General features: G+C 35.5%; 1 protein-coding gene across 1 annotated transcript; it reads right to left on the reverse strand.

Moving 5' to 3' along the window:
* Positions 1 to 1,192: 1,192 nt before the first annotated feature.
* kctd7 (potassium channel tetramerization domain containing 7) lies at positions 1,193 to 10,276 on the reverse strand. The gene is given in 4 exon segments (NM_001045333.2): positions 1,193 to 2,730; positions 6,255 to 6,433; positions 6,611 to 6,780; positions 9,835 to 10,276. Coding segments are annotated over 4 exon segments (1,023 nt in total). The 5' UTR covers positions 10,132 to 10,276; the 3' UTR covers positions 1,193 to 2,353.
* Between the last annotated feature and the right edge of the window lie 961 nt (positions 10,277 to 11,237).

Below are 11,237 nucleotides of genomic sequence, written 5' to 3' on the forward strand. Positions count from 1 at the left end.
ATTCCAGCTTCTTCTTTTAAATGGCTGTCCACATATAACATTAATTGAGACGTTACTTGGAATCTTCCACATAAGTATTTGCTAAATAACAAAGTAAAATAAATTACATATAAAATTTCAAATAGATGCTATCCTTGTAATAGTTTGGTGAGTAAATATATGCAAGATATTGAAAACAGACAACTGGGTAAAACTATATATTTCAATGTTTCCCTCTATTTGTTGGAACAATTATTGTGGAATTTGGAGTACATTTGGACATCAAAGAGGATGACCTAACTGCAATTTGTTTACTTATTTTACCTTAATTCTTCATTCATAAATGCAAAATTTTGAAAACAGCTCCTCAATTGATTGCCTTTAAAGGGGAGTTTGCCACCCATGTAGAAGCTTTAAAAAGTAATGAAGGGTGAGAAGGCTAGACATTTGTATGATATGTTTCAAGAATATGGTTTTATTTAACCCCTTACATGGTTTCTTTGTGATGTCTGCAAGGTATTTTGTATAAGTTTTTTGTTTTGTGTAAATTTTATGGCTTTATATTTGATTCACTGTATATCTGATATGTCTTAGTCAGTTTGTGCAAAATTATGTTTGGATTGAGTTTGGCCTAAATTGTTTTTGAAAGACAAAAAAATTAGTACATAAGATATTTAAAAAAAACAAAAGTATATTTTGTGACTTGGAAGAAATCATTGTGCATTTTTCTTGTGAATGTAATTGTTAAATTATTTTGGACCGAACCATATAAAGACAAATGTTGATATTTGTTTAAATACTTTTGGCGTAATATTTTTTTATTACAACTCTAAATCTTGCATTCAGTACATTGTTAATCGTTTTATTATAATGGGTAAGTTTTTTGTAAATTTATGTGTAAAGTTTTGGGGGGAAATCATTTTCTGGCTATTTTTTAAATTGACTATAAGTCATATATTTTGTTTTTAATGAGCATAAAAAACAAAAAGTCTTTTAAAAGTCAAAAAGTTTTTTTTTTCTTCTTCTTTCTTATCTGTATAACACAGATTGTAACAACATTTTTTTCTAATGTTCCAAGTTTCTGCACTCTATTATTGACTGTTTTTGAATCCAATAATAAAAAAGAAAGAAAAAAAACTATTACAAAAACATTAAATTTTTTTTATAAAGTTACAATCTCATAGCGTTCAAAATATGTGGCAAATGCTTTTAATAGATTGCAAAATATATGGTTTATTATCAGCACAATAAGAGCCAGTACAATAATGCAATACAAACTGTCTTCATCAAATGTACAACAGAACAAATATGCATCGGATTGAGCAACAAAGTTGAGCTCAGTTAGGATTATCAGAAGCATGGCTGTGACATATTCTGCTGCCAAAACACAAGAGAGCTCATGCAACTTCGTGTGGCCTTCACAGCTCTCAGACCGAAACGAATAGAGGTTTCAGATGGATGAAATAACAAATAATGCAATCGTTGAGGGTTATGGCAAGCATGAACAAATGCATTTGGCAGCAGAAAATAATTTCATAAAGTGTCAAAGTAGCAAAATAGGCTATTTAACCTGCAGAAAGTTGGCTAACAGTCTTTGTATAGTATCGTTTTAATTAAATGTACTCATATTTAGGACATTTTATATTCAATCTAAAAGCTTATTCTAAAAACAAAAGTGTTTTTAAATTAAAAAATAAATGTAATGCTTGTCTAGGGGTGTGTTGTTTTTTCTGAAGGCTTTATGTGAAGCTTTGGGTGGCTATAAATGCTAGACCTTTGTATTCTAAATTAAGTCAGCTTCTGCTTAGATTGCGTGATCTATAATGCTCATTATTGGCAACATAACACAGATCAGGTCCAACGTATATAAATAAAACAAATGGAGTAAAACAATATCAAAAATACTGAAGAGGAGAAAGGTTTCCTTCTGAAGAAATGCATCACAAGCAATGACAAATTTCCGATTTCCCATTAGGAGTGCAGTTGATTGAGTCTTGATCGAACTGTTAATACATTCAATACATCTAACACAAAAACATACTTTGCAGAGATGTCATAATAATAATAATAATTAAAAAAAACACTGTTTCACATCAGTTCACTTCCTCTGAGGACGTTCCAGAAAACCCCTGTAGATCTACAACTGAATTAAACAATTTCGGGTTTATTCTAAAGGAACAAGGAAGGTAAACAAAAACAAAAAATCAATAGAGCTGCCCATAAAGGAAATTTGGGGTTGCAAACCACAGCAACAGCAATAATAACAGCCATCTTATTCAGAAGCTTGTAGTTTCTTCCACTCGTTTTGTGTCCTGCTGGTTTCATGTAGACCACAGCAAACATCCCTTTCTGTTACTGATGAAACACCTCACCTTCACCACCAGGTGATTTTAAACTCATAGATGGGCCTTTTACAATAGTAGTGGTTGATGAGGTGTTTGTCGCACACGCCGATGCATTGCTGGTCAGCAGAGATTCCCCGCTCTGCCAGATCGCTTACTATGCAGTGCAGAAGGTCATAAACATCCGCCACTGCCTCCCAGGGCCCGAAGGACACGTCGACCTCACAATGGTGCTCAAACAGCTTGGCCTCACTCTCAGAGCGCTCAAAACGCAATGAGTTGAACAGCGGTCTTTCATAAGGGGTGATGGGCATCTCTTCCTTGTACACACAGATCTTCAGTTTCGCAAAGCGTGCCTTCCGCTGCATGGCACGGAGTTTCGCGATCTCCACGATGCGCTCGAGATTTTCTAGAGCAGAAAAAGGAGCAATGTTTAGTCAATTCAAAATTACTTGTTTTATTTATGATTTCTAAAGGTGTAACAATATATTATCAGATAATGATATGACAAAATACAATATCATGTCTCATTATCAGGCCCACAGCCAGCCTGGTGAACGGGGTGGTTCTTTTTTTCTCTCAAAAAGTGGACCTTTTTGCAGTTATAGGCCTCATTTAGGATACTATTTAATTATGAGGTTTAAATACTGCATGTTAGCGACATTTTAAGCACTATTTTAGCTAAAATAGCTTGTATGTTTGTCATCATAACCCAAAAAGTACATTCGAAAATTCATATATCACAACAATAGCCAAATTAGTATTCAAATTCATTTTAATGTGGGCTGCTTTTGGTGCTTCACACCTTTTTATAGGTCAGTTTCAAGAATAGGGCCCAAGAATTAGATGAAAAGTTACTTTATTAAAAACAGGAGCAAAACATGACTTCACTTACATGAGATTGTATGTTTTCTTGCACAGCTGGATGTTGAACTCATGAAAAATAATTGTGTGCATTGGCCAAAACTGATCAGCTGAAGTCAGACCGAAGCGACAGCCAACGGAGGATTCCGCTTGGTCTTAAAACCTTTTTTGATGGGTTATTTTCACTGTCTATGATGACATAACAGTCAAAATAGGACAAATGAGCTGATGTATGGGACAAATTCTGGACCTTTGTCAGTGAGGGGTGGGTCTTTCAAACCACCTGAAACCCCCTGGCTACAGGCCTGATTATAAAGTTATGAAAGTTTGGACACATTTAATTTAGCCTCAGCCAAGAAAAGTCACACTTTTTTTGGAAAAAAATAAAATTATATATATATATATATATATATATATATATATATATATATATATATATATATATATATATATGGCAGTGGCATATTTTGCTACTTCAAACATTTTGAATTTTGTTAAAGGTCTAAATATATATACTAAAAAAATCACTTTCATTTTCTCTAAATATACATTGTAGCCTCATCTCTTCTCTCACAGTGTCTAAAATGGTTTGTTCGAAAATCTGTCTAACCTGCTTTGATTTGCCAAATGTCCCATTCTCTGATTGGTGACATAGTTTGATAAAAAAGTGTTCTTACAGCACTTATAAACAGTGATACCAGCAGTAATGCAGGTGTAGAATTAGCATATATGAATAAAACAAACAAACAGCCTCTTCTTGACAAATCGACAACAAAAACGAAAAACTGGGGCAGCAGAATATATAATAAAATTATCGCTATCGCGACAATAGTATGTGTAAAATCCCTATCGCAGATGTGATAACTTACATTTATATTGTGCAATGGTTGTTTATTTAAATTTGACCAATCAGATGGGGCCTTACTATATTTAGCCCCGCCTCTTGCTGTTCTGGTATTGGCTATAGCGGCCCAAATGTAAACCCAGGGCTGAAAATAAATACTTATGGTGGAATTCGAGATGAGAGAGAAAAATAACAACAGCCAATCAGTCAGAATATCTGCTGAGGTTTTCCCTCATTTGTAGTATTTTAAAGACTAAATGTTTGCAGCTGGCGATGCAGTGGCGCAGTAGGGAGTGCTGTCGCCTCACAGCAAGAAGGTTGCTGGTTCGAGCCTAGGCTGGGTCAGTTGGCGTTTCTGTGTGGAGTTTGCATGTTCTCCCTGCGTTCGCGTGGTTTTCCTCCGGGCGCTCTGGTTTCCCCCACAATCCAAAGACATGCCGTACAGGTGAATTGAGTATGCTAAATTGTCCGTAATGTATAAGTGTGAATGAGTGTGTGTTTGTGTGTGTGTGGATGTTTCCCAGAGATGGGTTGCGGCTGAAAGGGCATCCGCTATGTAAAAACGTGTTGGATAAGTAGGCGGTTCATTCTGCTGTGGCGACCCCAGATTAATAAAGGTAGTAAGCCGAAAAGAAAATGAATGAATGAATGAATGAATGTTTGCAGCTTGACATTGTTTTTTTTTTCTCTGAATTAGATCTAAAAAATATTGTATTTTTATTGCATTTTAATATCATTACAAAATTATATTATTTAAAAACAGCCAACAGAAATATAATTTTTGGTCGTACTTTATATTAAGAGTCCTTAACTACCATGTACTTACATCAAAAAATAAATACGATGTACTTACTGTGTTTCTAATGTATTTGAGAACAATTGTGGTGCATTTGAGTTGGGATAGAGGTTGGGTTATGGACAGGTTTGGTGGCATGGGTAGGTTTAAGGGTAGGTTAAGGTGTAAGGGATGGTCAACAGTGTATTTACAAATGTAATTACAAAAGTTAATTACAGATGTAATTACATACAGGTATTTAATCAAGCATAAGTGCACTGTAAATGCATGTATTTACACAACAAGTACATTGTAACAAACTATTAATTCCTGTGTAAATACATATTAATTAAGGCCACTTAATATAAAGTGGGACCCTTCAGGTACAACAGCACAGCATGAGTGTCAAATTAGACGCTGTTTGCAGGAAGTCAATAACGAGCATATTCTGGTATTATGCAAATGTGTTACAAACCTACATAGAATTGTGCAGGAAGACTACAATTTTAAAAAAATTGCGGTTATTTATAATTTCAGGCAGCTCACAATCATTTTTCTTATAATAACTCCAATAACTCTACACTACCTGACAAAAGTTTTGTCGTCAATCTCAGTTGTAAGAGCAACAAATAATAACTTGACTACTAGTTGATCATTTGGAAAAGTGGCAGAAGGTGGATGTTTCAGATGAATCATCTGTTGAGTAGCATCCCAATTATCACAAATACTGCAGAAGACTTATTGGAACCCTCATGGACCCAAGATTTTCTTAGAAATTAGTCAAGTCTGGTGAAGGAAAAATCATGGTTTGGGGTTACATTCAGTATTGGGGTGCGCAAGCGATCTGCAGAGTAGATGGCAACATCAACAGCCTGAGGTATCACGACATTTGTGCTCCCCATTACATTACGAACCACAGGAGAGGGCAAACTCTTCAGCAGGATAGCGCTCCTTCTCATATCTCGGCCTCCACATTAAAGTTCCTGAAATCAAAGAAGATCAAGGTGTTCCAGGATTGGCCAGCCCAGTCACCAGACATGAACATTATTGAGCATGCCAGGGGTAAGATGAAGGAGGAGGCATTGAAGATGAATCCAACGAAATTTGATGAACTCTATTTCTGTTGATGATGGACATCATTTCTGTTAAGTGACAAGTCTTTTGTCTGGATAGAGTCAGACGTTACTGTCCTAATTAAATAATTGGAAATCAAGAAATGATCATATATTATTTTGGTAAAATTAGTATAATCTAGAGGCCTTTTTCTTTCATATAAGCCTCTTCTGATACCAAATGATCAACTAGAAGTCAAAGTATTATTTGTTATTCCTAAAACTTGGATAGGTGACAAGACCTTTTCTCAGGTAGTGTATATATTAATGTGAAAAATTGTGCTCTCACAAAAACCTATACATTATTATGTAGTTAAGCCTCTAATAATTTATATTACCTTTATAATAGGGCAAGAGATCAAGAAAAGCTTGTCGCACTTTCTCTCCAGTGAGAGGCTGTGTGTCTTCCAGGTTTTCCAAAAGAGGTCCAATAGCATAATATTGAGCTTCCCTGTGCACGGCACGAACACGGTCCCTCTGAGGCAGCTCACCCTCGCGCAAGAAATTCAAAATATCCCTAAAGCCAGAGAAGTATATACAAAGCTTCATATAAGCATGTCATTTTTAACTGGATATCAAGCAGTTATTTAAGTAATCCACCAAACGCTATATTCAGCTATTCAAAATGTTTACTTTGTATTTCTGGATTCTAGGCAGCGACCATAATCAGATATTCACTAATCTAAACACTTACCCAAAATATGTTCCGTCCCGGTCGATGAAATATCGTCCCTCTGCATCTCGGGGAATGTGGTGGCGGCCACTAAACATGGCGGCCAACATAGTGTCCTCATAACGTCGCAGGGTGGACAGGCGAGTGGTGAAATATGTTCCTCCTACATTCAAGGGGATGACCTCAGGAAACTGTGGAGAAAGAGGAGCGACGGAAATAGCATTTTTACATCAGTCTCAATGTTCACTAGCTATCGAGAGGTTAGGGTTGGTAAGAATTTTTTTATGTTTTTAAAGTCATAACAAGGATTACAACATACTGTCATTTAACATTTAATAATTTGGGATATCCTCTTACCCAAAGCGACTTACAAAATAAGGCCAATAGAATAATCAATGTAAGAAAAACATGTAACTACTATAAGTATATGAGTTAATTCAATGCAGTGCACTATATAGATCTAATAAACAACAGGGTCAACTGGTGATAAAAACGATGAATCACTAGCCCTTGCAAAATGAATGGATAGTAATAGTGAAAAATATGACTATTATTTAACCCTTGTGCACTGTTCAAATTGACAACCCTTTTGTTATGTTGGAGATGAACACATCCATTGAATTGAACCAATCTTGTTTGAAGAAATCTGGTAATCAACCTAAGCCCTAATCCCAAACTACTAAATGCTTTTAAAAATTACATGATTTTAACTCTTTTGTTACCAAATTCATAAATGATGTCACTGATTTGGTGAAAAAAACAAACACACACAAAATCATGTATTTTCAACATAAAAAGTAACTGTGGACTGGATTTTTTTAACTTATATCAGAGTCTTGGACATGTGAATGATTAGTAACAACACTGGCTTTGATGCATTGTTAGATTTTCATTTTTTCCTCCTTAATTTTCTGTTGGTGGCTGTTTTTGCCCCATTGACTTCCATTATACCCACATTTGATGATGCATAAATACACAGACTTTGTTTTTGTTTACTCCATGTAGTTCTGATAGCCGAGATGCATATTTTGATTCTCTCACACACATCTAGGTAAGTGCGTAAAGGTCACTCTTACTCATAGACACACACACTTTAGTTTGCATGTTATACTCCATATAAAATCCAGAAATTAAGCTTTTATTCGCACAGGATTTTCTAAAGGCTTAATGGTGCTAACAGTATCAACAGTAATCAACAGTGATCAACAGTAAAAATTATTAATTTTACCTCTTCCCAACAGGGGAAACCACCTACAATCGAAATTGCATGATTATATGGTGTTATGGTTGCGTAATAATAAAATGTGGTTATAATGAAAGTCAATGGGGCAAAAACAGCCACCAACAGTAAATTAGGAAGAAAAAAATAAAATTAATCAAAAACAGTGTTAAAGGCAATGTTGTTTCACATGTCCAAGACTTTGATAAAAGGAAAAATAAATCCAGCCCACAATTACTTTTTATATTGAAAATATGTCAATTTATGTGTTTAATCACCAAATAAATGACATCATTTATGAATTTGGCAATTAAACAGTTAAAATCCTGTAATTTTCTAAGCAATTTAGTATTTTTGATCAGGACTGAGGTTAATTTACAGAAAAATGAAAATAACATTAATCTGATGCACTTTTACAGCAGTTTAATTCAGTGGATGTGTTCATCCCTAACATTACAAAAGGGTAGTCAATTTGCCCAGAGTGTATCGTTGAGTTTTTTAATAAATTCAAAGAATTTCTCAAAATAAGATTTGTCACCAAAAAGTATTCTGCTAGCTAAAACAGAAAAAGTTGTGGCCAAATTAAGACACAAAAGCACTCCAGAGTGGATGAAAACATCCCCAAAAGTACATAAGGGTTAAAACACCCATTTTCAAATGTTATTTTCTTACTGTGATGGCAAAGCTGGATTTCTAGTACTCCAACCATCAGTGTCACATGATCTTGCAGAAATTATTCTAATATGACGATTTTTTTTAAAAGAAACATACTTTATTACCCAATTCACCTGTACCGCATGTCTATGGACTGTGGGGGAAACCCACGCGATCACAAGGAGAACAAGCAAACTCCACACAGAAACACCAACTGATCAAGCTGAGGCTCGAACCAGCGACCTTCTTGCTGTGAGGCAACAGCACTGCCTACTGTGCCACTGCGTCGCCCTCTTTGATTCATAACATTTTAAAAAAACAGCACTTCTTTTTTCTTTTTTTAACATTATAAATGTATTTTCTGTCCATTGTGTCCATTTCAACAGTACTAAATCATATATAGGCCTATATAGTGAATCTTTCTGACTTCAAATTTTAAACGGTACTGTATAACAAACATATTTCACCTGCCCCACCAACAAAAACATTTTTGGAATGCATTTATTAACTCATAATGTCGCTAGTTAACACACTTAATGCATTTTTTCAACCTCCCATAATTACAAAAATATCAACTATTTTGTAGAGGTTGAAATGTCGGTTTATGGTAAAAGTACCAGAATTAATACATATACTATGAAAAATCAGTAAATATAAAGTGTAAGACCAATTTATTTAAAAAAAAAAATAAAATAAAAATTTTTTAACGCTAAATCAGCTTTATTTTTTTGACGTATGCCATAAAATATTTCAGATTCTCATTTAACATGTTTTCTTCAAGTGTAGTAGTGCAACATGATTATCTTTGTTTGATTTTCTTGTAAAACAACAATGCTGTGTGTGTTAACCCTTTTTTAAAACAGTCAAAACATGGTCAACTATTGGTAGAGCAGGTAATTAAAGGGTTAAAGTCTCCTTTGAATACTGTTACATTTGAAGTTCCTCTAAAACCCCGTTAGAAATGATAAACAAAGGTGTTAACCTAACCATATTACACATCCTAACAGGTCACATCGGGTTTATCAGCAGTAACTCTGCGGCGACAACTTTAGCGAGGACTTCGCACAGCGTGATTACTTTAATCCAGCCAATGTTTTGACAGACACGCGACGGGAACCAATCAGAGTCGCCCTACTGGCAAAATCAACCAATCAGAAAGCGCCAATAAGGAGGCAAACACGCTCAATACATCTGTTGCCTATGGAAACGGCTATGATTAAAGCGCTGGAAAACTTTGACGCGGATTTTCCAGATGATCTAATCTTATTTATAAGAAAAAAACAATTAAACTCACAGGTATCTTACAGTTTAATCACATTTATAGTACAGTGATAAAAATAGCACATCCCCTGTTAAACCGCGGCGACTTTACCTCCTCAGGTGCGTCTAAAGTGCGAAGGGATTTGGCTAGATTCAGGTTAGCGACAGGAATGGCTGGTTTGCGGTACTCCTCTTCTCCTTTGTCCGCACCCGACATCGCATCCCCCGGTTTCTCAGAGTCACTCGCAGCCGAAAACACCACCATCACTCTGGGCTGAGGAGGGACCGTCCGCCCCTCCTGCGCGAACCTCCTCACCCGTGATGTTGCCATTTGGAGCGGAGCTGCAGCGCTAAAGGAAAGCGGAGGCGGTTCTCCGTTCGGGGTTTCTCCTGCTCCATTATGCTGCATGCACACACCCGACAGCAGGCTCGGTGATGGTGGAGATGAAGGCCCACACTGTCAGCGACTGTTTTGATGTCCAGAAAGGCGGCTGGGTTGCACAGCGCACCCCGAGCGAGAGGTGTGGTCTGTCGGCCGGTCAGGTGGATGTGAGGCTGCTCTTGTGCGCTGATAAAACGCGTACGCAGGTGGCGTAGGTAAAAGCGCACTGCCGGAATGTTTTCAGATATCACTCCGCTATCGGCGTAAACATAAATAGAGATTTACAAACGTGCGTAACTTGTGTACGCGCATTTCCTCTGGCTAAGCGTTTATGTAGGGCAGAGTTGATATTTGCTCGTTTTACGGGGCAGTTAAACAAACTGGGCAAAATAAAGCAAATAAAACACACACAAAATGCTTTGACCTGGAATACAAAGTTTTAAATACACTTTCATTAAATTATTTTAATTTTACTTTATTGTGATTTACATAAATTTATTTTATTAGCTGTTTTTTTAATCTTTCATGTAATAATCATACTAAAATAATTAGGTAGATATTTTTTCTGATCTAGTTAAATAATAAAAAATACGATGTCACAATGTTTAGACTTAAAACACTACGAATAACTGTCTATTAAACAACTGTTAATAATAAAGATACTGTATATTGAAGAGAACAATAGCTTAAGCACTTAACAAAAATAATATAACTAGAAATGTAAACATAAAAGCGGTAATAGTACATTGTTTTGAGAAATAATACAATTTCTCTAAACAACAGCATAATTATACTATTATATGTTTGGTATTGCATTCGTGAAAAAAAAAATAGATTTGGGAAATATACAGTTTGTAAGTATCCCTCATTCTGTTTAGCTAAAATGTATTTATTTTGAATAAAAAGATTTAAATATTGTATTTTATTTAAATATTCATTCATTCATTTTATTTCAGCTTAGTCCCTTTATTAATCAGGGGTCGCCACAGCGGAATGAACTTATCCTGCATATGATTTACACAGCAGATGCCCTTCCAGCTGCAACTCAGTACTGGAAAACATCCATAAACACTCATTCCCACACATACACTACGGCCTTCTACTTAAATAGTTTTATTAAATTAAATCATCAT

This window comes from Danio rerio, chromosome 10, assembly GCF_049306965.1.
Source record: "Danio rerio strain Tuebingen ecotype United States chromosome 10, GRCz12tu, whole genome shotgun sequence".
Classification (NCBI taxonomy): Eukaryota; Metazoa; Chordata; class Actinopteri; order Cypriniformes; family Danionidae; genus Danio; species Danio rerio.